Raw genomic sequence first — 27,673 nt, forward strand, 5'->3', positions numbered from 1 at the left:
GGACCCGTCTCCTTCGTGCGTCGCCTCCAAGCCTCCTCCTCCTCCTCTCCTTCTTGCAGCCAAGCGGGCCTAGAGAGAGAGAGAGAGAGGTAGAAGAGGAGAAGGAAGAAGAAGAGGAGCCCTTTCCCCCCTTTTCGGCCTTTTGCTTCCCTTTTTTCGCCATGACGGCGTCCATGAGGGAGAGGTTCGACAAGTTCCTCCACGAGAAGAACTGCCTGACGAACGTCTTGGAGAAAATCGAGGCCAAAACGGGCGTCAATAGGACCTACGTGGCCATCGGTGAGTCTATGGGCACAGACACAACCCGTCAAACCCGTTAATTAATTCCCGTTAATTGGAAAGGCGCCGGTGTTTGGGGGAAACGAGGTGGACACTTTGTAGTCCACTTGTTTTTTTTTATTCCATAGCATGCATGTATATTTAGTCGCCTCATTTTGTTTCCCAGAAGCATCCCCCTCCTCCCACTGCCCAGAAAATGCAAATTCACATCCAGATTGTAAGGCCTCTTCTGCCATCATTTATGGCACAATAAGAGGCAGGCTGGGGTTTTGTGTAGTTTTCAGAGTGTATTTTAACATTGTTTAGCTTTCATGACACAGATGATATTTAATGTCAGTGTTATACATCTATACACACACACATATACATACATGCACACACATACATACATATCTTCAGGCACTCCTGTTTGGATTATATCCTTACATATTTGCTGCTTTTAATTTTTCTATTTTTGTTTTAAGGATTGTATTATAACAACCAAATTTGCCACCTTGAGTTCGTCGATCCGGGAGGAAATCTGGGATAAATATGAAGTAAATAATAAATAAGGGGAACCAAAGAGGCAGCTGACTTGCAGAGGAAATGTTGGCCCAAGGCCATGCCTTTCGCCTGAAGGCCTTTTTGCTTTTCTCTCCTTTTGGGGCCTTGAGAAGGGGCCCTTGGTGTTCCTTTCAAAGGCTATTTAATGAGGCACTCACCCTTGAATATTCATTGAGCTTTGCTTAATGATCAGCAAGGTTGTCAGCTTGTTTTCTGGTGTTTTGGATGATTGAATCTATGCATGTAGAATTTGGTGATGCGGAAGACCGACTGTATGGTCCATGTGTTGTTGAAGGCTTTCATGGCCCGAATCACTGGGTTGCTGTGAGTTTTCTACGCTGTATGACCATGTTCCAGAAGCATTCCCTCCTGACATTTCGCCCACAAAATCAGGACAGTAAATAAAGAACTACACTCTGAAAACAGAGTAATTCCAGACATGAAAACAATCAGGGGCAGCTAACACCTCCCAACAAAGGATTACCCCAGGCAGGAATCAGCCAGGCTTTGAAGCTGCAAGGCTTTTCAGTGCTAATCAAGGTGATTAATTGCAACATTCACACTTGCCTCCGACAGGCAAGAGTTCTTTCTCCCACCTTGGATCTTCCACAGTTATATAAACTTCCCTTGTCTAGTTTCCAACAAACCTCACAACATCTGAGGATGCTTGCCATAGATATGGGCAAAACGTCAGAAGAGAATGCTTCTGGAACATGGCCATACAGCCCGGAAAACTCACATCAATCCTGTATGCTCCATTCTCTAACCCACCCCAATAACAGTCCAGAGCAGACCCATTAAAGCTTCCATTCTTGTGGAAATTCGGTTCCTCTTTCCTAGGAAGGTGCATCTACACTGTAGAATTCATGCAATTCAACATCACTTTAACTGCCATGGCTCAATGTTGTGGAATTGTGGTTTTACAATGTCTTTACCCTCCTCTGCCAAGGAGGTGCTTCACCAAACTACAACTCTTCAGATTCCATGGCAGTTAAAGTGGTGTCAAACTACATTAACTCTGCAGTAGAGATGCAACCGAGTTGGGATTAATCATTTGGATTTAGGTCCCTGGGTTTTGGCACCTGTCTCAGTCTTGCACAACATTTTCAAGAGAGGAGCGTATGGACAATATGCTTTCAGAGAAGAGAGAGAGCAGCTGCTTGAGGGAGTTTGGGATTGAATGTCCCAGCAGCAGCAGCCGACTGGGCTGGTTGTTCTCTAGTTACAATAACCACTTCCTTCCCTTCGCTTCTTCCCCCTTTCTCCTCTGAAAGGCTTCTCATAAGACATGTCACAGCCAAATTCTTTTAGGAGGGAGATCCAGTTAGAAGAGAGATGCAGAATCCACAGAGGGCAGGCAGCATGTTCCACACCACCCAACCCATACTAGATTAGACCCATTGAGGTCACCATTCTTGTGAACCCTATTGATTCAGTGCATCTTTTCTAGTTGTGAGTTGCATTTGTATCTTAGCACCTGTCTCTCTCATGGATGACATTTACAGGAGAGGAGCATATGCTGTATATGGCTATATGCCTTTGGAGGGGAAATAGAGCAGCTGCTTGAGGGAGTGTTGGGATTGAATGTCCCAGCAGCAGCAGCAAACTGGGCTGGTTGCTCTGCAGTTACAATAATATGTTCCTTCCCTTCTCATCTTCCCCTTTCCCCTATGAAGGACTTTTCATAAGACATGTCAACCCCACATTTCTTTTAGGAGGGAAATCTAGTTAGAAGAGGAATGCAAAATCCATGGATTCATAGAACCGTGGAGGGGAGAGAGGCATAAGGGCCATATGATTTCAGAGGAGAGCTAGAGCTGCTGCTCAAGAGAGCGTTGGGATTGAATGCCCCTAAAGCAGCAAAGCAGGATGTTGCTTCTCTCTTCCTCTTTCCCCTTTCTCCTCTGAAAGACTTCTCACGAGACATGTCAAAACCACATTTTCAGGAAGGAAGTCTAGTTAGAAGTGGAGCCTAAAGAGTCAAGAGTGAATTGACCTTATTCCAATGGCTTTTGGGGGAATCCCGGATGTTTGTGGTGAATCAGGGAGAAGAGGAGGAGAGAAGCAAAGAGAGTTAGTTACTCCCACTGGAGGGGAATTGCCTGCTGACGTGTCTGGGCAGAACAATGAAGCTTCCCGTACCGCCCCAGTTTGGCACATATCCCTTCAGTCTTACAGGTTAGCTTCTGTTTGCATCCCTGTCCCCCTCACCCTCCGACTCCGAAACTTGTCAGTCAGGATGTGGCGCTTCAATTCCCTTTAGTTCTAGGCGACTGGAGTTGGGGCTGGGCCCTGCGGAAGGGATCTGCCAAGTTTCCTCTTGCCTCTTCCATGGGAAAAGCGCTTCTGCTTTATGTAACCAAGCAGAGCCTTACTCTGTGTTTGTGTATGTGTTAAGTAGGCATGCCCTCCCAACTGACTGGCTTTCTGTTTCCTCTCATAGCCATTTTTGCTGCATTGGCCATCTATCTGGTGATTGGTTATGGGGCATCCCTCCTTTGCAACTTGATCGGGTTTGCTTACCCTGCATACATCTCGTAAGTATCCGTCGTCTTTCAAGCTGCACTTGAAACAAGAAACTTGGAAATGGACATGTTGAGGACAATTATATTTTTTGTGAAGCTGCTAAATTATCAATTGTAGAGGACTGGGCTGCTGTGTTGCAGTTATTGTTTTGGCAGGGTCTGAATTTGACACATTTGTTATCTAATTAGGTATCTCACAGAAAGTGTGTGTGTTGTGGGTGGGGGATATGCACATTTCTCCCTCGATAGACAAGTTATCTTGCTGCTGTTTTTTGGCACAGTGCTGTAAAACCCCTTGTGAGGAGCAGGCAGATGGATTGTGAAATTGTGGTGGGACGTTCTCATGACATCTCTTGGCTAGAAATCTGTCACGAAGCTTTTAGGAGTACCACAGCTCTCTCTGGGAGTGAAAGGTTACCTCTGCAATATCTCTTCTGATGAAATTATTGGCTATGTTCCCTGAAACATTGATGGTGTCACTATGAAACTGTTTGGCAGTTATTTCAGCAAGTGTGTTGGGCAAGCAGGGAGGAGTGGGAATTAAAGTGTTTAACTCAGACATGGGCAAACCTCGGCCCTCCAGGTGTGTTGGACTTCAACTCCCACAATTCCTAACAGCCGGTAGGCTGTTAGGAATTGTGGGAGTTGAAGTCCAACACACCTGGAGGGCTGAGGTTTGCCCATGCCTGGTTTAATTTGTATTTTTATCATTCCCCTTTGCTAGTTGCATATAAGATTTTTTAAAATATACAAAAAGAACAGTTTACTCGATGTGGAAATATTGGATTCTTTTTTTCCCCCACGGGACATGACTAATGGACGAAAGTTGGTACAGCTGGCAATGATTAGGCCACACCTTAACATAATAGAAAAAAGCTGGGAGGAGCTTGTTGATGATCTTGAAATGAGCCCTGCATTGCATAAGAGTGATGAGAATTATGTATGTTAAATGTCCTGTGAAGGTGGATAGGACAGAGAAATAGTTCTGTGCTTTATTCTCCTTCCCCTTCACGTGTGGCAGAATCTCCTTCTCTGGAGGTTTTTAAAGAGAAGCTGAATGGCCACTTGCTATGCTTTGATGGTGTATCCCTGCAGGGCTGAATGGGATTGGATTGGATGGCTCTTGGGATCTCTTATAACTCCCAAGAATAAATATCCTTCTACATGTCCCTAAGCACCTCTGTAGACAAGAAAAACATGGATAGAATCATAAATTGGTAGGGAAGATGAGAGTGATCTAATCCAACCCTCTATTGGACAAAAAGTTAAACATGAGCCAACAATGTGACGTAGCGTCTTAAAAGGCCAATGAGATTTTGGCCTGCATAAATAGGAGGATAGTGACTAGATCCAGGAAAGTCATGTTACCCCTCTACTCTGCCTTGGTCAAACCACACCTGGAATACTGTGTCAAATTTTGGGTACCGCAATTAAAGGGGGATGTCAACAAGCTGGAATGTGTCCAGAGAAGGGCAACTAAAATAATCAAGGGTCTGGAGAGAACAAGCCCTACGAGGAGCGGCTTATGGAGCTGGGCATGTTTCGCCTGCAGAAGCTAAGGCTGAGATGAGACATGATGATCATGTGTAAATATATGAGAGGAAGTCGTAGGGAGAAGGGAGCAGGCTTGTTTTCTGCTGCCCTGGAGACTAGGACACGGAACAAAGGCTTCAAACTACAGGAAAGGAGATTCTACCTGAACATTAGGAAGAATTTCCTCACTGTGAGAGCTGTTCAGCAGTGGAACTCTCTGCCTCTGAGTGTGGTGGAGGCTCCTTCTTTGGAGGCTTTTAAACAGAGGCTAGATGGCCATCTGTCAGGGGTGCTTTGAATTTGATTTTCCTGCTTCTTGGCAGGGGGTTGGACTGGATGGCCCACGAGGTCTCTTCCGACTCTATGATTCTATTGTTTCTTCCTCAACAACTTCAGCATCAAGGCAGAGGTTGCCCACATGGAACTGCCAGCACAGATGAAACCACATGGCTGGAGGTTTTCTATCATCTGATGCCCCTTCTAAGACATCATTTCGTAGTCATCAGTCAGTCATAAAGTATTGAGATGTTAGGTCATATTCCTGCATGTACATATTTATTCTGTGCTCCAAGGAGGGCATATAATTAATAATTCCGCCAGGTATAGGCTGCTCTGTTACAGATAATAATTGAAGTTATACTTTTTCCGCTATTGATATACAGCACCACTCCCTTACCCATGGATTCAGGATCCATGGCTTCACTTACACTCCAAAAAAATGCTCCATGCTACTTGGAAAGGTTTGAGGTCCTCTCTAGGTCATCCAGCGTGATTCTTTGGTATGCTTTTGGCCCAAGTATAATCAAAATACAGGGTTCACTGTTGCCGATGGTTTCGGGTAGGGAGCTTCAGTGGCGCAGTGGGTTAAACCTTTGTGCCGGCTGAATTGCTGACCTGAAGGTTAGGTTGCTGACCTGAAGGTTGCCAGTTCGAATCCGCAAGATGGGGTGAACTCCCGTCCGTCAGCTCTAGCTTGAGGGGATATGAGAGAAGCCTCCCAGCAGGACGGTAAGACATCTGGGCGTCCCCTGGGTAACGTCTCTGTAGACAGCCAATTTTCTCACACCAGAAGCAACTTACAGTATTTTCTCAAGTCACTTCTGACACTTCAGGTGTCCATGGGAGGAGCGAGTCACAATCTCCCATGGATCGAGGTTGTACTGTAATGCTGTTTTTATAGACATTCAATAAAATGTGTCTGTCTAGGTGGCTAAAAATATAACGTGTGATCCCTACGATGAAAGTTTCTGCATATTAAGGGTGGAAAGAGGTGTGATGTGGTCCATGCTTGGAACACCTAATGTCTTTTTCTTTGCTTAAAAGCAACAATAGGGAAGTGATGAAATGCCATCAGAAGGGCAACGTTTTTCCTGTTTCATTCATGACTGTAAAACTGCTTATGGCCACAGTGGGAAAAAGGAGGATAGATACAACATGAATCCTTATATTATACTGGTCCACACTCACAGAATAATATCCACATTGCTGTTAATTTAAATTGGAAAAACTATACAAGTGAAAGGATTAAACTGTCCCTTCATCTAGCACTGTGACCTATCCGAATCCCTCCCTGTTTTATACACAGGAAATGATATCAGGAGATTGTGCTATAGATCTCCCACCTTGGAGTAAAGTTCACTTCTAAAGAGAGTATTAAAGGGATATCTCCTGCAAATCTATTCATGTGTGTTTATAAACAGTAGCTATCCAGTACAGTGGCATCCTCACATTTAACAATTTGTTGTCGAAGGCTTTCATCACTGGAATCACCGGGTTGTTGTGTGTTTTTCGGGCTGTATGGCCATATTCCAGAAGTATTCTCTCCTGACGTTTTGCCCACATCTATGTCAGGCATCCTCAGAGGTTGTGAGGTATATGAGGCATATACTCAATTTAGAAGTTTTCCTGTCTCTGCCTTATGTATAATTTCTCCTTAATTGACATTTTCAACATTTTATGGAAGCCAAGGCTTCTGGGAATTGATATCCAGAACATCTGGAAGACTGGAATTTGGAAATCCATCTCATTTTTTCCTATTGCTTCAAATGCAAGGGTTTATGCTTTCAGCTACCAGTAGTCAAGTCCTCTATCTGTAATTGTATTAAACTGATGAACAGAACTTTCTGTCACTGTCCTGCCATATATGTTTCTTGGCACATGATACAATGTTTATATCTGTAAAAGATTTTGTTGCATAGCAGTGGGTACAGCAAATGCAAAAATGTTTATTTCCTTTCCTCTTCTGTGTAGCGTTTGCTCCGAGTTGCTTGGCATGGTATCACCTCCCAAAGCTGTTCCCATTATGTGTTTCCATAGTTATATCATTTTAAATAGTTACATGCTACAGTGGTTCGTATGTGTTTCTGAAGCTACACCATTGGGAATGATTAATAGAAATAGCAATATGCTTCCCTTACAAACAGCAGCAACAGCCAATGTTGAAGATGCACACGAATGACCGTGTGGTTCTTTGTATTTAATCAGAAATAAGCCCCAATTAGAATTCAGTGGGATTTACTCCCAAGACAATGTGTATAAGATCAAAAGCAAAATGACAAACAAAATAGGAAATTGGAGGAACATAGGTTAAGATTTTCCCCTGACATTAAGTCTAATCATGTCTGACTTTGCGGGTTAGTGTTCATCTCCATTTTTAAGCCAAAGAGCTGGCATTGTCCTTAAGGTCATGTGGCTGGCATGACTGCATGGAGTGGTGTTACCTTCCTGTTGGAGCGGTACCTATTGATCTACTCACATTTGCATTTTTCGGACTGCTAGGTTGGCAGAAGCTGGGGCTAACAGCGGGATCTCACCCTGCTCCTTGGATTCGAATCGCTGACCTTTTGGTCAGCAAGTTCAGCAGCTCAGCGGTTTAACCCACTACGCCACCGGAGGCTTGAGGAGGAAGTTAAGAAGTGGTAAATAGTATTAAATTTTGAAGAATGGGCTGTCATTTTGATAGTCTCAATAGTGGCATCCACAAAGGAAGTCCAATAATGACAACATCTATATTATCTGTATTAAATCACACACACTCTCTTCTTAGCAGTTTTCCTCTCCATACTTGTAAACAAGTAAGCCTTCCTGACAGAAGTCCAATCCCTGCACCCCACTTTTAATTAAAATAGGGGTCGCTCATAACAATAGCCAGTGTGGTGTTGTGGTGTGAGTGTTGATTTAGGAATCTGGAGACCAGGATTTGAATGTCTTCTCAGTTATGGAAACCTACTTGGTGATCAATCCACACTCTTTCAGCTTTAGAGAAATGCAGTAACAAAACTCCTTGGAATAAATCTCGTCAAGAAAAGCCTATCTTAACATTGAGTCAGAGTCATCTTGAAGGCACATGTTAGCAACAACAAACACATAATAATGCATTGTTACTGTAGCTAAACCCACAAGAGGATAGGAGAATACCAGGGGTAATAGCCACTGATATAAAGTCCCAGGGTTTTGACCCTGTGAGATTATTACACAAATGAAAGCAAGACACAATATGTATCTCCAGGAAGAATGACAAATATGAAAGCCCTAGTGATTGGTGTGTATGTATGTATAGAACAAGCCTGCACAACCTGTGGCCCTCCAGGTATTTGGAACTCCAACTCACAGAAGCCCTAATCAGCTTGTCCAATGGTTAGGAATTCTGAGAGCGGAAGCCCAAAACATCTGGAGGGCACAGGTTGTGCAGACCTGGGACAGAGGTTCTAGCAGGCTCATTGATGAGTCTTGTATGAAGGTGCTAATTGTTAGATTCTCTGTAACCACTGAGACATCTGTGATAGCAATCTATACACATAATCAAAATGAACATGTGTATATGTGGTGCCTGCTTACACAAACAGCTATAGTTCCCACTGAGCAGGGTAGCCCAAACCCTGCCAGTGCCCTCCACAAACACCATACTGCCCCCCACCAAAGTGAAAATTTTAATGCAGAGACAATTTCATCCTAGATGCTCTGTTTTTCCTCCAGAATGGACATCCCAGGGTTCCTTAATCTGCATGACCCTGCCCACTGCCTCTACCTTAACCCTTTCCTACCCTTTCCTATGGCACACAGTAAACAGAGGATCCACCAGTTCCCCAAGCTAGTATCTCATAAAAACAATCTTCCTATTTAGAACAGATCATTAAACAGACTGAATCAACCCAAGGTACTAAGACAGAAAAAATGAAATGCATAGATGTAGGATGGGTGACACCTGGCTTGATTTCATGTGAAAGGGATTTAGGAGTCTTAGTAGACCACAAGCTGAACATGAGTGAATAGTGTGAAGCCACAGTTAAAAAAATCCCAGTGCAATTCTAGGCTGCATCAGTAGGAATCTAGTGTCTAATTGAGAGAAGTCATAGTCCCACTCTATTCTGCTTTGGTCAGACCTCACCTGGAATAACCCTGTGTCCAGTTCTGAGCAGTACAATTCAAGAAGGATGCTAATAAGCTGGAATGTGTCCAGAGGAGGGTAATCAAAATGATCAGAGGTCTGGAAGCCAAGCCCTATGAGGAATGGCTAAGGGGGGACTGGGCATGTTTAGCCTGCAGAAGAGAAAATTAAGAGGTGACATAATTGCTCTCTTCAAATGTTTACAAGAAAGGCATATTGAAGATAGAACGAGCTTGTTTTCTGCTGCTTCAGAGATTGGGATACAGAGCAGTGGATTCAAATTACTGTATAGAGATTCCATGGAAACATTAAGAAGAACCTCCTGATGGCAAGAGTTGTTCAACAGTGAAATATGTTGCATTGGAATGTATTGAAGTCTCCTTCTTTAGACGTTTTTAATCAGAAGCTGGATTGTCATCTTCAGAATGCAAAACAGAATGGGTTTAATTAGATGATCTTCTTGGTCTTTTCCAAATCTATGATTCTATATGCACCTTGTGTTTGGAGATGTTGGTTTATTCAACAGTGCTTTTACCTTCACCCAGTCTCTAGCAACAATCTTGAATGTTAGTCGTGGGAGGGAACCATCCTGTGTTAGCGGGCCTTTTCTTCAGAAACCACTTTAAATCTGAAATACCCTGAAAACCAGATTTGTCTACATGGGTGGCTCAGATGACGGCACCATTGCTTTCTTATGGTTCAGTGTAAACAAACTTTGTCTCATGCATAAAATTTATTTTAAAATATTGTGTAATCACCTTCAGATTTTTGTATATAAAGTGCATATGAAATATCAGTGAATTTCATTTTTATATTTGTATCCCAGCTTTAAGATATTTCATTATGTATATGCCAGTATTCCAAAGTATGAACAAAATAAAAAATACAGTCCCAACCATTTTAAATAAGGTATCCTTAAACTATATGGGAAGATGTGTATGTGTGTCTATCTTCTGCAAACTCATTAATCAGTTAAAGGGAATGGTCTAAGACTTGAATGTGTTTTGTTTCCTTTATAGAAATTATGCACAAGTTGCACTCTTGTTTCCACTTATACTTAGTTGCAAATCTCAGTGGACTTCTCCTGTGGGTCAGGGGTCTTTCATGCTAAAACAATCCCTTCCTTTGTCCTTACTGTTTCTAGCTCCTTCCTCAAAATGCAAATAATAGTTTGTACATCCTTCTCCCTTCAGGGCTTAGTATAGCAATTTGGGAAATTTAAATTGTTTTCTTAGACTAGGTTGGATAAAAGCCAAAATCAGTCTTTTCAGTACTAAAGTGAAATATTTTTAAACCTTAGTCACAAGTAAAGATTGTCACTCTCATGGTGACAGCTTTCATTGTGTCTTCTTGCTTTGAAGTAGCATCAAACAGCCAAAATTTTGGCTGAAGGCTGTTTATATTTCATTTGAGGCTTATGGTTCTTGATCAGATTTGTTAACAACAATGAAATTGCTAATAACGTCTAATGGGGAGGATTAAAAATTTCTTGTGATCTATGTTTTTCAATATGAGAGCGGAGTTCCTATTGTGAAGCAGTGTTTACAATTCAGCTTCTCTTATACTTCTTGCCTCTTGTCCTACATAAAATATATTTATAGACCCTGTACTAGTACTTTCCATATTAGACTCTCCCCTAAACTAAATAATGTAAGAGTTGCTGAATCTTGCTTTGTAATTAGTCCTTTGTGTTTCTTTCCAGTGCATTGGCTGGGAAGCTATTGACTGTTGGAAGAGTATATATATTAAGTCGCTTTATTCATTCCCTCCCCGTGGGCATTTCATATACCTCTTAGATCTGAATAACTATCTGTATTTTGTGGTTAGTGACTCACATTTCCTGTAGAAGCTGAGTAGATGCTGGGTACAATCGAAATTTTACATCTGCAGTAACCAAATGAATCAAGATACTTACAGGAAGAACCACACAGAAGCAGAAGGAAGGGAGACTCTCATCCATTGTGCGATCAAGCTAAAGTAGACTTATTCAGTATTGTGATTTCAGATCTTATAATATTACTGGGAGAAATATAAAAAGTATGTCTGAGACCCTAGATGGGCTGTAACATACTTGTGGAGTTAGATGATGGTTGTGAATTAGTGAATTGCAATACTGTACAAACGAATGTGCAAACAAATGTGAATTAATGATTACAATGTGCAATGCGTATCTGCATGCACGATGCACAATGGTGTCAAATACCATATGTGTAGCTGTACTTCCACAAGCTTTTGTGTATAGCAGTGGTTCTCAACCTGTGGTCCCCAGATGTTTGGGCCTTCAACTCCCAGAAATCATAACAGCTGGTAAGCTGGCTGGGGTTTCTGTGAGTTGTAGGCCAAAACACCTGGGGACCCACAAGCTGAGAACCACTGGTGTGTAAGCATTACATGTCAAACTTACTTTGTAATGAAATATACATGTGTATAAGTCAGTAGCAGGATGTCAGTCTATATTTTTTACTACTAGTGTGAATCTTGCATAGGAGCAGAATTGCACATTCAGAATCACTGTGCTGTGCATGCCAAAGAGGTTTGTTATATGGGGTGCATAAGGGTGACAAGTCCATATACTTGTATATCCAGCTCTACAGGATAGCTCTAGACACAAGACACCTTTTCTGCTGTTATCTCGTAGGTAAGATAAATGCAGTTCACTCACAAGGAAGTTGATTTTTATCAGCAAAACAAAACAGTATGGTACTGTGATCTTATGTTTTGAAAACAAATTCTGCCATATACCTCCAACCTATTATCTAGTTTGGACGGATCCCATACATTTAGTCCAGGCATGAGCAAACTTTGGCCCTCTAGGTGTTTTGGACTTGAACTCCCACAATTTCTCACAATTTCTCCAGGTCCAAAACAACTGGAGGGCCGAAGTTTGCCCATGCCTGATTTAGCCTGTTTGACATTGGTGGTATATTGCCTGTGTTGATCTGTGTCTAATCACCTGCCATTGTATTAGAACATGTTCAGGTTACAAGCCTCACTTTTGGGGAAACTGCCCACATTCATACCAGAAGGAAAGTAAAGAACAATAAAATTACATTCAATAAAATAAAACAGTTTGCTTTTCAATGTCTGCATGGTAAATTGCAAAACACTTGGACTTCAGAATGTCAAGATGATGCCATCCTAAAATATTTGCTTTCTTAGACATTTTAAGATTGTTTTTAGGTCTTAAATTGCCCATCTGGATGATTCTGGTTATTCCTGAGGTCCACGGGTCCACCCCTTTCATCCAGTTTTTGTGATGTTATTTTTCAGATGCTGACTCTGATAACCACTTTTAAACTAGTGATGTAAACAGCCAGTTACATTATATTGCAACATGGCTTGGAGTTGCACAGCTGATGTCTGGTGCTTTCTTGAGACAGAGCTTGGCTAATGCCTGAGCCCTTCCAGTGAGTGTCCAATTAGGTTGTAAGGTTTTTTTGAAGTAAAACACACAACTAAAATGTCCCCCCTCAATCAATGATGCTGTAGGGTATTGCTTTAGGTTGGACATCTCTGCTCATCTTTAATGGCAAAAGGGAAATGTCTTACTCAGCTTATGTTGCATTGGAGTGACTGTTCTCATGTTTAACTCTTTCTGGTGAATTGTCTATGTTTGTGAGCACTGTTTCCCTCTTCATTTAAGCATTTTAAAGTAAATATCAATTTCCAAATTGTTATACAATTTGCTATGAAAGAAAAAGATATTTTACACCTTAATAATGTAATATATTCTCAGTCTTTAAAGATGCTACATGACCCTAGATACTGTATGGGGCTGCTAGAACTGTGATAAATATGTTATCTCTCACAAAGGCACAAGATCTTTCTGTATTGTATGTCTGTACTTTAAAAGAGTTACTTAACATCATTTTAACGCAGGGGTCGGCAACCATGGAGAGCTGGGGGCCTACAGAAGCTGCCCAGGAATCATACTTCTCCAATGCACCTGTTCCTAGGGGGGAATTCTACACATTTTTGCCCCCAAATGCATGAGGGCATTAAACCATATTATGAGGCCTTCTTTTAACAAATAATGAATAAGAGTCATTTTTGTGTTCAATTCTTGTTCCAAAAAGAACTTGTCTGGGCCTTCATTTTCTCAGTGTCCCTACAAGTGCAGTTGGGGTCAACTCCTGGGGCCATAAAATGGCCTTGTGGACTTCCTGCGGCTCAGGTAACACTTATTCTGGTCCAGTGCAAGGACAGGTGCATCTACACTGTAGAATTAATGCAGTTTGACCTCACTTTAACTGTCATGGCCCAATGTTATGGAATCCTGCAATTTGTACTTTGGCAGGGAAGGATAAGACCTTGTAAACCTGCAATTCCCAGGATTCCATAGCATTGAACCATGACGATTCAAGTGCGCCAAACTGCATTAATTCTACTGTGTCAATGTAGCCTAAGACAAAACCTGTGTGACAGCTGCTAGAAATTCCCCACTCTCTTGTATATTTACAAAGGCAGAGGAGCTCAGCAGCACACTAAAAATCCCGTGTACAGTCCATGGGATTTCTTGGTAGGATTGTGATAGGCTCTCACTTTGAATTTGCGAGATCATCTGCCAATCAGCATAGACAATATATTGAGGGCCCAGTTGTCCAACTTGGTATAAGGTGATTTCCAGTGGTAGAGACTTGCGGGTGGTGAAGTCTGGAGTACTGCTTGATGAATGTGGTCCTCTTCTATAATGTACCTCCTTTTCTGAGATACTCCTTTCTGCTTTTGTGGTTTTCTTTGGAAGCAGCTGGCCAACTTTGTAGGATAGTCCTATGAATTTTCTATTCATTGTTGTTTTTCTGACCCCCGAGTGCAACTAATACCATCTTGTGAAAACATGTTTGCATTGGCCTCCAAATGGTTTAAAATAGGGGTACTGTTCCATTATCCAAGTGGAGGGCACAAGGGGGCACTAGTCAGAGAAGGATAGTCCATTTTAGGGGGACGGGATGGGGATGAAGGAGTAAAACAATTCCTCCCTGTTTTCCTCTTATTTCCCACACCCATGTGTGGAAATAAGCATAGTTTATTATGTTTGTCGGGGAGGGGGGGGGATAACCAGAAAAAATTGGGAAAATGGTTTTCCTCCTTCAACTCCCCCCCCTCCTAAAATGGACTATCCTTCTCTGTCTATGTCCTCTTTTGGAGCCTACCTGGATAATGGAATAGTACCAAAGTAGGAGACTTGGATGCTTCTCATTTCCAGGATCAGGATTGTCCTGATTGCAGTTAGTAGCAACCACTCTAGACTCAAAGAGGAAATAATCCAGGGACCCCTATACATCTTGTTGGATCATTTTTAACATCTAGGACACATTTTTAGGGAGCCACCTGGGGTAGTGGTCTGAGCATGGGATTACAACTCTGGAGACCATGGTTTCAACCTCAACTTAGCTATGGACATCTACTGGGTCTCCTGCCTGAACTCCAGGAAAAGGCAAGGGCAAATCTCCTCTGAAGAAATCTTGTCAATTCACCCCAAGGCACACAACAACAGAACATTTTTGTTTACATAACTGTGAACTGATTCACCTTGTGTATTTCTATGCTCTCTGATAAATCGCTAGATGATGATGATGCAAATGACCAACGTTAAAAACACTTGCAATCTCATGTAGCATGCAAAGGTTCACAAAATATCTATAGAACACCAGAGGGAAAATATGTATAAATTGCTAACTTTAAGCACAGTTTTTTAAAATGGGTCAGAACACTAGGGAGAGAAAATGCTCTTAGCTGGGCTTGTCAAAAGGCTAGGACTCGAGAACTGGATGTATTTAATTTTCTAAATTTAGGACGATTTCGATGGCAAGTTCTCTGTAGAAGCAGTAAGTAATGATCCACAATACATTACAATGGGTGAAAGAGGGCAGTTATTTTCTGTGGATCATCTGAAATCAAGACAAGTGTCTCTGGGTTTGCAGACAGAGGAACAGAGGGTTCCCCTGATAATTTTGCAAGTGCAAAGCAAGGAGCAGGGTTTCCATGGCCACAAACTAGAGTTTGGCTACTCAGGCTAACAAAACACATCAACAGTTGCTTGTAGAGTGCATTAAACAGAGAGAACATGACTGTCTCTGAGCCCAGCTTGTTCATGTCATGGCTCAGTTGGGATTTCAACCACATTGTCTTGATCTATCTGGCATACTCTGACAATTTCATCACATTGCCTCAGTCATTTCTCCTCTGAAGAAGTGACTTGGAGAAGCCTAACTATCCCCCTCCCTTCTCCAGTGAGCACCATGACCCATGCTTTTTAGCATACAGTTGCTGACTTGGAGAATTCCTGAATCAGCCATAAATAATTATGTCCAGCTCACCAGCCTCCAGCAAAGCAGCTGCTTCACATAAACAGGGCAATCTGATAGAGAGCCAAGCTGATATCTCTTTTCATACACTAGGATGCAACAACAAATCAAAGCTGAACCTGGTTGCTGCTTTTATGGATCTTCAAAAGCATTTTTGGTTTCTTTGATGGAGAGATACTAAGTGCAGAACGGGTGATTTGATTTTTTCTTTTGCCTGTTTGTTTGGAGCCTAGTCTAGAAAATTTATGATAATATTTGACTGGCCTTTTACCTACAGGACAAGTAGTCTGTCCCACAAAACTTGTGTGCCTTCAGTCATTTCCATATTATGATGATCGTAAGAAGACCCTCTCACAGTTTTCTTGGCAAGATTGCCTTTGCCTTCCTCTGAGGCTGAGAGAATATGACTTGCCCAAAGTCACCTGGCGTTTTTCCATGTCTGAGTAGTTATTCGAACCTTTCTCTCCAGAGTCATAGTCCAGTTATTAAGCCACTGCAGCATGCTGATTTGTTCCACATGTTACATAAATGTTTGTTTATTTATTTATTTATTTACCTCATTTATATTCCGCCCTTCTCATCCCGAAGGGGACTCAGGGCAGATCACAGAACACGTAAATGGCAAACATTCAATGCTGTTATACAGACAAGACAAACAACAGGTAGAGGTATATTTATAGGCATTTCCCTTCTTCGGTGTCCTGGAGGTTGTGCTTAATTCCGGCCATGGTGGGTGTTGTCATTCCATCCTCCATGTCGGAGAACCCATGATCACAGACTTCCTCCTTCCTTTGATCGCTGGGTATTTCTGATATTTCCTTTTTATGGTGCCATAAAATACCTCCCCGCTTAAGTGGTGCCTAATTTATTTATTCACAGCTGTTTTTGAATTGCTTAGGTGGGCGGTGATCTGGGCTGAAAGTCGGGTGCTCACTCCGACCTGGGCATTGAACTCCCAACCATTCGATTGGTAGATACATTGCAGCTGGTGTTTAACTAGCTGTGCTAAAGCCCGGCCCTTACAAGCGATGTATACAATATCTATGATACTTCGAACAAAAAGCCTGAATTCATGGGCTCTTCCTTTTTGTGCAAACATTCCTGGGGAATAGCCAATTGGTTTTTTAAAAAATGTACATTTATAATATGCTGTTCTGGGTCATTTTTGACACGACAAATTCTTTACTCTTAGAATTATCTATTTTTCTGTATATATTTCTATAAGAATTGATGGTTTTTTATAAAAATAATAATAACTTTGGTTGTACTGGATAGCTGTTTTGCACATCAAGTTGTGACAACAGCAGTAACTACATTCCAACATATTTACTGAGCTTAGTTACCTTTCGGGATCCACAGATCCTAGGTTCTGTGAGCTGAGAGTCCAAAAATGTAACTTATGATATTTGCTATGGAGCAGCCTCCCTCACAGTTCTTTTCTCCAAATATTTTTGGTCTACAACTCCTATTATTCCTAGCCACATGGTCATTTGTCAGAGATGATAATAACTATGGTCTTTTTGTGGTTCTATTTTTTTTTTTTTGGAAAGGGTGCTTTTGTGTTGAACTTTCTGGAGGCAAATGTGATTGTGTTGGTGAGAGGCTCTTAATTTGAATTTCAAATTTCCCCTCGCCTTTCCCAAAGTCTCCTGAATGCAGATTTTGAATGCTGACTAATTTGTACCCCTATCATTTGTAAAACCAAATTATCCTTTGCATATCACAGCCTTAAATTCAGGCTTGAAGGAAAAGAGCCTGTAGCCAACCATGTTGAGTTGGAGGCATCGATTAACAACGCCTTCAGAAAGAATACATCAAAAGTAAAAATCAGCATGGTGGTCCATGGGAGAAAAAAAAAAATCTGAAATGCATATCAGGGCTGTAAGATTGTATAGGCGTTCGTGTTCCAAACAGCTATTGATCTGGGTTGATACAACAACAAGGGATTTGAGAACAAGGGAAGAGAAATTGCCAGTGTGTCTGTGGGCTCTGTTATTTTAGGCTAAATGCTAAGGTTTGCCAATACCAGACTATAGACCTCAACCCATTTGGGGCAGAAAACAGGGGGAATTGTATTCTTTCTGTAACATTTTATGCCTTTCCGGTTTAAAGAAAAATTGTTACTTTATTCACCGTCATCACACATAATAGACTCAGTCTGTTTCTTGATAAATCCTCTGCTTACTAAACTGCTACGTGGGGAAGTGTAGTAGTCTCCACACCCATACCACTTACTGTATATGTATGTGTTTGTCTGTGTATATATAAATGTGTGTGTGTGTGAGAGAGAGAGACAGAGACAAAAAGGGAAATGTTGCTATTGTGGAAATCCTAAATCAGGAGGTACTGGAAATACTTCATTGATTCAGGGACTTTTTAAAAGACCACCCTTGGTATTTCCATTTTTAAAAGAAAAAGTCGAAAAAGCAACAATAACACACTGAGTCCAAATTGGGAAATCTCTGGTCTACAAAAATAGAAAATATATCTACAGTGAATTAGAGATAAGTTGAAATTGTGCATTTTCTGGGATTTTTTTTTAAAAAAACCATTAAACTTGCATGAAAGATTATTTATGGTGACAAAAGGAGTGAGGCACATTTTAAGACCGCCCACAACACCCACTTTTCACATCTCTAAAACAGAGAAATCCAACCGTTCTGATCCCACCTTAAAATAAGTGCCTTTTGCCATTTTTAGGTGAATGGTGAGCTCTGGAGTCACCCCAACTAACTCCAAAAAGCTCTGTTTGTACACACTTTAGAAAGTCTTGCGGGCTCCGATGGGATGGAAGTACTCTTGCGTTGTTTGATGGGCTCTGTGGAATTCCAACTTTAAAATGTTTTTAAGTGTTTAGAAAAGGGGGGAAAGCCAGCATATGATGAGATCCTACATCTAAGATTCTGGGACAAGAAAAGAAATTACAGGGCCGGGCTGTGGCGCAGGCTGTTGAGCAGCTGCAATAAATCACTCTGACCATGAGGTCATGAGTTCGAGGCCAGCCCATGGCGGGGTGAGCACCTGTCAATAAAAAATAGCCCCTGCTCGTTGCTGACCTAGCAACCCGAAAGATAGTTGCATCTATCAAGTAGGAAATAAGGTACTGTGATGACTCATGGGCCTTGTAGTCCTGTTCCTAGTACTGTTGTGGCAGACGAAGAGGAAAACATGGGATTTTCGCCGGTTCAGCAAGAGCCGGAGTCTCTTCACCTGCAGGATGTTGACGTTTGCCCTCAAGAATTCAGCCAAACAGGCCTTGGGCAGAACTCCCCCCCGTTTTCCCGGAGGGACAATTATACCAAAGATAGGGGAGTCAGGGAGACTAATCGCAGAAGCCTGAGAATCGCTGCCAAACAAATGGCTGATTAGGTCTGCTTCCCTTGGGAAATTCTAAGGAGTCATGCATCTGGACAGAGTTGGGTTTCGCTTCTCGTCCTCTAGGGAAAGAGTTCTGTTGGCGGGAAAACGAGACCCAATATAGGTGTTTGTCGCAAGGGAAACTTTGCGGAGTCAATTGATCAGCTTGAGGAGAGAGATCGTGTGTGGACTTCGTAATCCCAGTTCCTTGCTTCCCGGATCAAGTTTCAAGCCTTGCCTTGTCTCATGTTTTGCCACGGACTTTGTTTCATGCTTCATGTTTGCCTCGTTTCAAGTCTTGGATCAAGTCAAGAATCAAGTTTATTTCCAGCCTTGTTGTCAAGCTTCATTGGACTATAAAGACTCTGTTATTTCCCCACACTATTGCTTGGCAAAGTGTGTGTTTCGGTCAAGTGGATTACAACTTTGAACTCTAATATCTTATATTGGACAATACATTTCTGGACTATATTTGGCCTTATCTGAAAGGTCTGCTTCTGAACTATATTCTTCACTTGTTTTTATTGATTTTATATATTTCTTTAATAAAGATATTAGATAGTTTCTGGCCTCTGTGTAAGGTTATTGGTGCTCTGCAGCCTGGGTCCTGACAGGTACTAATTTATGACCTGGAATGAGGAAGTGCCGTCAGAGTGGATGATGAAGCAGCTGCTCCCCCCGTGGCCTATGTGTGTATAATGTGAGTCCCCTTCGGGGTGAGAAGGGCGGAATATAAATACTGTAAATAAATAAATAAATAAATAAAAACATAAAAGACAAGATATAACCAAGATCTCTCTCTTACTTTGACAAAAATACACAATTTCCTCACTAGGGAGAAACCAGATATAAAAAGGAACATTACAATCTATTAGCAAAAATGAGATTAGTGGTAATTATGGATGGTGGATTGGGCGGAAAAATGAATTGCAACCAAATTGTACAGTGTTTCCTATTTGTTAGATGGATTTGAATCCTTAACATGCCAAATCCTTCTTCAAGTGGAAGACACTTATGATTCCAAATGTATGGATGAATATAAGGAAGAATATTTTAAGATTGCTTCACAGATGTTTTCCAAGGGGCAGCTTTCTCTTGATGCGCCCTGGGCAAGGAAGGGATGGGGCTCCTTTGCCTATCCTTCCCTCTCTTAATTAGTATTGGGGGTGTGTGTGAATGTGTTCCTTCTTAGAATATAGATTTATGATAATCTTGGAAGAGTTACTTTTTTTTGTTTTAGCTCTTGAAATCCCCCAGTTAGCTATGGATGGATACATCTACACAGGAGATGCAGTTTGACACCAGTTTAACTGCCAAAACCTATTCCTATGGAATCATAGGTACTGTAGCTTTACAAACTCTTTAGCCTTCTCTGCCAAATAGTGCTGGTACCTCACCAAACTATAACTTTCATAATTCCATAGCATTGAGCCATGGCAGTTACGGTAGAGTCAAACTGTATTAATTCTGTAATGTAAGTGCTATGGAGGAACCCGTGGTGGCGCAGCGGGTTAAACCGCTGACCTGCTGAACTTGCTGACTGAAAGGTCGCGCTTCGAATCTGGGGAGTGGGGTGAGCTCCCATTGTTAGGCCTAGCTTCTGCCAACCTAGCAGTTTGATAACATGCCAATGTGAGTAGTTCAATAGATACCACTCCAGAGGGAAAGTAACGGCACTCCATGCAGTCATGCCAGCCACGTGACCTTGAAGGTGTCTATGGACAAAGCTTGCTCTTCGGCTTAGAAATGGAGATGAGCACTAACCCCCAGAGTCGGACACGACTAAGCTTAATGTCAGGGGAAAACCTTTACCTTTACCTTTTAAGTACTATGAAATCATGGAAGTTGTAGAAGGTCTTTAGCCTTTTCTGCCAAAGAGTTTTAGTGCTTCATCAAACTACAACTCTTAGAATTCCATAACATTGAGCCATGGCAGATAAAGTTAACGTCAAATTGCATTAATTCTACAGTGTAGATACCCCTTGGGAAATTCTGGGAGCTGTGGTCCAATAAAGTAACATTCCCAAGTTGTTTGAAGCAGAGTAGAAGTTGTGTTCCTATGAGAGATTTCTCTCTCTTTTCCCCTCCTCCTCCTCCTACATCAAAACCTGTTCTTCCTGTTACGACCTATTTTGCTTTTGTTTTGGGTTGGTCAGACATATGCCTTAGAAGTCAGCTCCAGGGCTTCCTAGACTGAGAAGTCTGGTTTATTTCATTTATTCTAATCTATTCCGATTCAAGTACAGTACTGATTTTAATATATCCACTGGGTTTCATTATACCTTTTATCAAACAGAAATAGGAAAGTTGGTAAGCCACGGCAAAGAGCAAAATGCAAACCTTTACCTAGGGAACAAACAAAAAGCTTTGTGTTTTTTTTAAAAAAGAAAAAGTGTTTTGACAAGATAGCCAGAAGCCAGTGATTTTACCACACTCATGTTTGTCCTATAGCGCTATAAAAAAGTCTATAAAAACGTGCATCAAATATAGCCATAATAATTAATGGAAATAAGTCACCTTTTAAAACATGGCTTAAAGCTATGTTATTTACAGGAAACAATAATTTAGATTAATTGTTGCATTCCAAATTCGGACAGTGCAACAATTTATGTTTTAATGCAAAACAGGAGAAAATATTGCAAAATCCTTTCCTAAGGAGAATTTGGCACATGAGCCGTAGGTTTTCTGCAACTCATTCTTGTAAGGCTAAATTTAGCTTTATGTCAGAATTGACTGAGTGAGTATGTGTGCTGCCACAGCCTTAAACATAATGACTTATTCCAGCATGGTGCAAGTTTGAATCCTTTCTCTTTTTTTGCTGCATCCTCAGACATATGGTAAGAGATCCGTAATGTTCTGATTTGTCTTTTCACTGAGTTTTCACACCTAGTGGCTATGTTTGCATTCACCAACAGCATAATTGCCTGCTTTGTTTGGTCTTGAATAGCAGCTCTGTGTGTTCCAGCAGAATCACGTGGCATAAGTGATCATGTAAAAATAATGATGCATTATTAAAAGGCAGCAGCAGGAGTTTATACGCTTTGCCTTCCCAGTATATAATGTGAACAGTTCTCGCAGAGATACAACCCCAATTGTTGTTTCTATTTCTGTTGTCATAATGTACAAGAGGGCATTCTCATTAGGCCAGGTGGACAGAGATGTGCCTGTTCTGGTGTGGTGCACTCATCCTGAAGTAGAGTATAACACATGTCATATCTGCGAAATGCATATCTGTGCCTTCATTAGAGGCTTGTCTTCTAACAAAGATGAAAATCAAGGAAGCTGCCTGCCAGTATCTGTTGCTGTGAAAATCTCATTATTTGCTGTATTGGTCAGACTAAGCCTCCTGCCCACTGATTGTGAGGCATACTAAGCTTTGTGGCTGTTTAAAGGACTTGAACTATAGGTGTGTTCTGCTCTTGTTATGTTTATTTCTGCTGCATTTATTGCTTTGATTGACTTTGAATGTACGGTGCAGTATCCACTTTTGTGTGAGTCAGAGGTGCGGGAACCCTATACAAGTAGGGAAAATAAATAAAAAACAGTTCGTTTTTTTAAATCTTGGAAAACACCTGTCAAAAATTGCTAGATGCTTCAGTATGACTCTGTGGTTAAATCACAATGGAAGTTGTGGAAGATTCTATGGGAGTTGATCATAGAGTCACAATGGAGGACTTACAAATGCTTAGATGTGTTCTTTCTAGCAATCTCTAGGGGCCCTTCCACACAGCCATATAACCCAGAATATCAAGGCAGAAAATCCCACAATATCTGCTTTGAACTGGGTTATCCAAGTCCACACTGCCATACATTTCAGTTCAAAGCAGATAATGTGGGATTTTATTCAGCTGTGTGGAAGGGGCCTCGGTCCTTCAGCATGAAGCTGTAGTCAACTTCTGCTAGCATCTCCAGTAATGCATTCAGATTTAGGTTAGGTACATAACTGTGGTGTAGAATAGATATCATGTTTGTGCCCTATAGGAAGAATTGATTGTCTCACCTTTTCAATATTTGTTTTGCAGTATCAAGGCCATTGAAAGCCCTAATAAAGATGATGACACGCAATGGCTGACCTACTGGGTGGTGTACGGCATCTTCAGCGTAGCAGAATTCTTCTCTGACATCTTTCTCTCTTGGTTCCCTTTCTACTACATGATGAAGGTTTGTTCATGGATCTCAGATATTCTAAAGAAGTTATTAAAATGTCACCTTCAGCACTTTGCCTCCATAGGAGTTCCCATACAAGTTTAGATTTTTATTACAGGGTGTTCTTGTCAGAATTTACTACCATCACATAAGATGTTAGCTTGGGGTAGTTGGTTTGGTTTTAGCCAAGAGTGCACTGCTTTTAGTAAACAGCTGGGAAACCCTTGAACTTCCAGGTGTTCTAGACGTCCAACCTCAGAACTTGCAGCCAACATGGCCAATAGTGAGTGATTTCATAAGGCTTGTAGTCCAGAACATCGGGGAGCAAAAGATTCTTCACCTGTACTGTAAGCTGTGCAATTCTTCTAATGCAAAAGTAGATAATAATAAATAATAATAAACTTTATTTGTACCCCATCTCCCCAAGGGACTCGGGGCTGCTCAGATGAATACACACAATACAATACATAAAAATAAACAATTAATAATAAATCAATAAATATAAAACATTCACAATAAAAATTAAAATTATAAAACATTGGTTTAAAACACTGTCATTCCTATGAGTTAAAGGGGCCTACTACCTGAATCGAGGATAGCTCTAGGAGGCTGCATTAACAATCTAGAAGACTTTGGGGGTGTTCCCCATCACACTCACAGCAAAAATGGCCCCCAAATCCCTCTAGGAGCCATGGGGGTATTTTTGCCATGTTTTAGGGCACCCCAGAGGGCTTTTTTTCCCAAAAGAGGTGACCAGAAGTAACTTCGAGTTTACTTCCAGTTTGTAAAAGGCCATTCATTGGCCCAAAAATTTGCAAAAGGGCTCCTATGACTCCTTGAAGTAATTTTGATGCAAAACAAGTTTAAGACTAGCTTATGATTAAATTGACATGACAGGAACTGGTTGCTGATGTCGACTGATGTGTTTTATGATGTTTTTACTTTTCCAGTTTTAATTGTTTTAATTTATTGTTTATTTGTTATATGTTTTTAATTATGCAACTTTGTAATAATTGTTTATGTTGGGCTTGGTCCCCCTGTAAGCCACCCCAAATCCCTTTGGGGAGATGGGGCGGGATATAAGAATAAAATGGTTGTTGTTGTTGGTCCTGTGGACCACAAAAATAGCCCTGCTGTGTGGATCAATGACCTTGGCCCATAGGAGTGCTGATTTGGGAAGGCTGGAGGGGAACAGAAATGAAGGAGGAAAGCTATCCAAGTGTGGCTTGGTGATCATGCAGCAGAGGAACAGTTAGGATTTCCTCATTCATTCAAAGTTGAAGGACCAGAAAATCGGGTGAAGAAGCAGGAATATAGTCAGAAAAAGGACTAATGGATATTGACATCATAGGTTCATGCAAACCTTCTTTCTTTTGATGGGTGTGTTGTACTGTTTCATTGCAGTTTTACTCGTAGTACAACATCAGGGATAAGACAACACTGTGTAAGAGAAGTCACCTTATCAGTTTTAAATCAAGAGGAATACATTCCATTTAATGATTAATTCTTTGCCTTACACACATATACACTTTGTATATGCCCTGTCATGCATAAGAGATACTCTGTCCTGTGAGGACATAGGATTTAGTTGTGCCAAGCATCCTGTCCCTGCTGTGGCCGGACATCTGTCCCTTGAAAGCCCATGAACCAGGCATGAAGCCAGTAGATTTCTGTTGCTGTAGATTTCTAGTAGCTTCAGTTATATTGCCAGTGCCCTGCTGCTTTCATGTAACCATGGACATGCTTCTCTCTCATCGTTTTGTTCTTAGGAATGACTGAGGCCTTTAATGTAACTTGTGGATACAGTTATAATTCATGTGCTTGGCAGAGCTGTCTATTTGCTCTGTCATAATGTTCCATTACTCAATTTCATAGAATCATAGCTTTGGAAGAGACCACAAGGGCTATCCAGTCAAGCCCTTTTGAGTGCTGTTAATAGCATTGTGTTGAAGTTTTCATATATCCAAAAGAGTCCCATTAAACAAACCCTCTCTCATTCTGAGCTTGAGAGAAGGACCACTCCTGAAGATCTCACGGCCTGGGTCGGTTCATAGCCTGGACTTGAAACATCTGGGGCTTTAAAGGTCATAACCAACACTTTGAATTGTACCCGGAAACAGACTGGCAGCCAGTGGACCTGCTGCAACAGGGGGGCTGTCCGCTCCTGCAACCAGCCCCAGTGAGCAATCTGGCTGCAGCTCTTTCGACCAGCTGAAGTTTCCAAGCATTCTTCAGAGGTAGCCCTATGCAGAGCACGTTAAGTAATCCAGACAGGATGTAACTCAGGCATGTACCACAGTGGCCAGATCTGACTACTCAAGGAATGGGCTCATAGTGCACAAGGTTTAATTGTGCAAAGGCCCTCCTGGCTACCGCCGATACCTGGACCTCCAGGTTCAATGCTGAGTCCAGGAGGACCCCAAATTACGAACCTGTGTCTTCGGGAGAGTATAACCCCATGCAGCACAGGCTGAATCCCTATTCCCTGCTCTGCCTTCTGACTGATCAGGAGTACTTCTGTCTTGCCTTGATTAAGTTTCAATTTGTATTCCCTCATCGAGTCCATTACTGTTGACAGGTACTGGTTTAGGGTAAGGATAGCGTCCTTGGCATTAGGTGAAAAGGATTAATAGAGCTGGGTGTCATCTGCATACATGTGGCACTGTACTCCAAAATTCCAGATGACCTCTCCCAGTGATGCATATGTTAAACAGCATGGGGGACAAAATGGAACCTTGAGGGACCCCACAGGTCAACGGCAAGGGGTTCAAACAGGAGTCCCCCAGCACCACCTTTTGGGTATGACCATCCAGGAAGAATCGCAGCCACTGTAAGACAGTGCCTCCCAGTCACATCCTGGCGATATGACCCAGAAGGATACCATGGTCAATAGTATCGAAAGCTGCTGAGAGATCCAGGAGAAGCAACAGGGACACACTCCCCTTGTTTAGCTCTCTGCGGAGGTCATCCACTAAGGCAAACAAAGCTGTTTCTGTTTCATAACCAGGCCTGAAAGCAGATTGAAATGGATCTAGATAATCCATTTCATCCAGAAATCCCTGGAGTTGGGAGGCCACCACGTGCTTGAGAAGCTTGCTCAGAAATGGAAGGTTGGACACTGTTTCTCACTTTGTTTTCCTGCAGTGTGGCTTCCTGATCTGGTGCATGGCCCCAAGTCCTTCAAACGGAGCTGAGTTTCTTTACCATCGCATCATCCGCCCTTTCTTCCTGAAGCATGAGGCTCAACTGGATAATGTAGTGAAGGATCTGAAAGATAAAGCTAAAGAGACGGCAGACACCTTTTCTAAAGAAGGTGAGGCCAGGCCACCAGGGCCACTTTCTTTAAAAAAATGTCTGGTTTAGTTAGCTTAGTTTGTGGGTGATTGTGCATTTACAGCTGGTTCTGGATGATGTGAGGGGAGGGGAAAATGGTGCAGTGAGAACTGTAGGATGTGTGGCCTTTTTGTTTTGTTATGTACAGTCCACAATTCCTCCTTGTTGGCATTAATATTATATTATGCTAATAATATAGTAACCTAAATATTTCTGGGCAGTGGATTATTTCCCTCTTTTGTTTATGCATAGTTCCATTGGTTTTAGCCAGTTACAGGGCGCATATAAATTCTTTATTGAAAAAACTTCACTGGCTACCGTTTTGGTTTTCAGCACTATTAAAAATATGTGACTTACAAAGTCCTATCCATTAGAGGCCTGCTGTTACATTGCTATGTTGGGAAACCAGCAAAGTGACCAATGCACATTGGGAATGGCATACAGTGTACATTAGGACACTATCTAAAGTTCCGATGTGCAATTTGTTTGTTAAGACATATCTGTAATTCACTAACAGGGGCTCTTAGCACTTCTGCTATGCAGAGTTACATAACACACACTGTGTTGAGAGATCCAGTCATCTGTTACTATAAAAATACTTTTTTTTTTCATTCCAGCTAAAAAAGCCACAATAGGTTTACTGGGCGAGGAGAAGAAGAGCACCTAAATCGGTTAACTGGAGGAGAGGTTTCAAGTCTCTTCATCACTTCCCTTACACAGCTTGTTTTGTGGGGACTGTGATATAGTACTTTAAATAATGTTGCCTTGTAAGCATTTTTGATTTTATTAAAGGAATGTGATGTAAGACTGCTTGCCTTTTTTGCAGATCTTTGTACTGAAAGTAAGCATTTTTATTTAAATCCAGTGAAGTGGGTGGTGTCTCAAGCTTATACGGATTAGTTTTTTCATCTCCTGAGCAGAAAAAGAACTTTAAGCAATGTCTTGTCTTGCTGTTTATGTAAACTTCAAATAAAATATGCCACCTGCTCTGACTATTAACACTGTTTCTTTGTGCATGCAATAGCCATACATAAAGGTTCCTTGTACTTTACTAGTGCTTGCTGTAATGTAAATTTGATATCTACATATGACAGTGATATTAATGTCTTTGTACATATACAGGGAATAATGATCAGTAATATATGTGTTAAAAAGCGTGTCTCCTGTGGGCGCATAGCTAAGAATGTTGTAAACAGTGAAGTCAGGTTATGATGTTCAATGTTGAAATTCTTTATTGCTACATACACTTGCCAGTAACTTGC

At 41.5% G+C, this 27,673-nt stretch overlaps 1 protein-coding gene across 1 annotated transcript; it reads left to right on the top strand.

Moving 5' to 3' along the window:
* reep5 (receptor accessory protein 5) lies at positions 1 to 27,410 on the top strand. The gene is made up of 5 exons (XM_003223024.4): positions 1 to 279; positions 3,266 to 3,359; positions 22,955 to 23,093; positions 26,223 to 26,391; positions 27,029 to 27,410. The coding sequence occupies exons 1-5, from the start codon at positions 162 to 164 to the stop codon at positions 27,076 to 27,078; spliced, it is 570 nt and encodes a 189-aa protein (XP_003223072.1). The 5' UTR covers positions 1 to 161; the 3' UTR covers positions 27,079 to 27,410.
* Positions 27,411 to 27,673: the final 263 nt, after the last annotated feature.

This window comes from Anolis carolinensis, chromosome 2 (genome assembly GCF_035594765.1).
Source record: "Anolis carolinensis isolate JA03-04 chromosome 2, rAnoCar3.1.pri, whole genome shotgun sequence".
NCBI lineage: Eukaryota > Metazoa > Chordata > Lepidosauria > Squamata > Dactyloidae > Anolis > Anolis carolinensis.

Excerpts from the sequence above, each read along its gene's own strand:
- reep5 (XM_003223024.4), top strand. The coding sequence starts at position 162 with ATGACGGCGTCCATGAGGGAGAGGTTCGACAAGTTCCTCCACGAGAAG. Across the intron at positions 3,360-22,954 it reads GCTTACCCTGCATACATCTC|TATCAAGGCCATTGAAAGCC; the intron begins GTAAGTATCCGT and ends TTTGTTTTGCAG. Across the intron at positions 26,392-27,028 it reads AGACACCTTTTCTAAAGAAG|CTAAAAAAGCCACAATAGGT; the intron begins GTGAGGCCAGGC and ends TTTTCATTCCAG.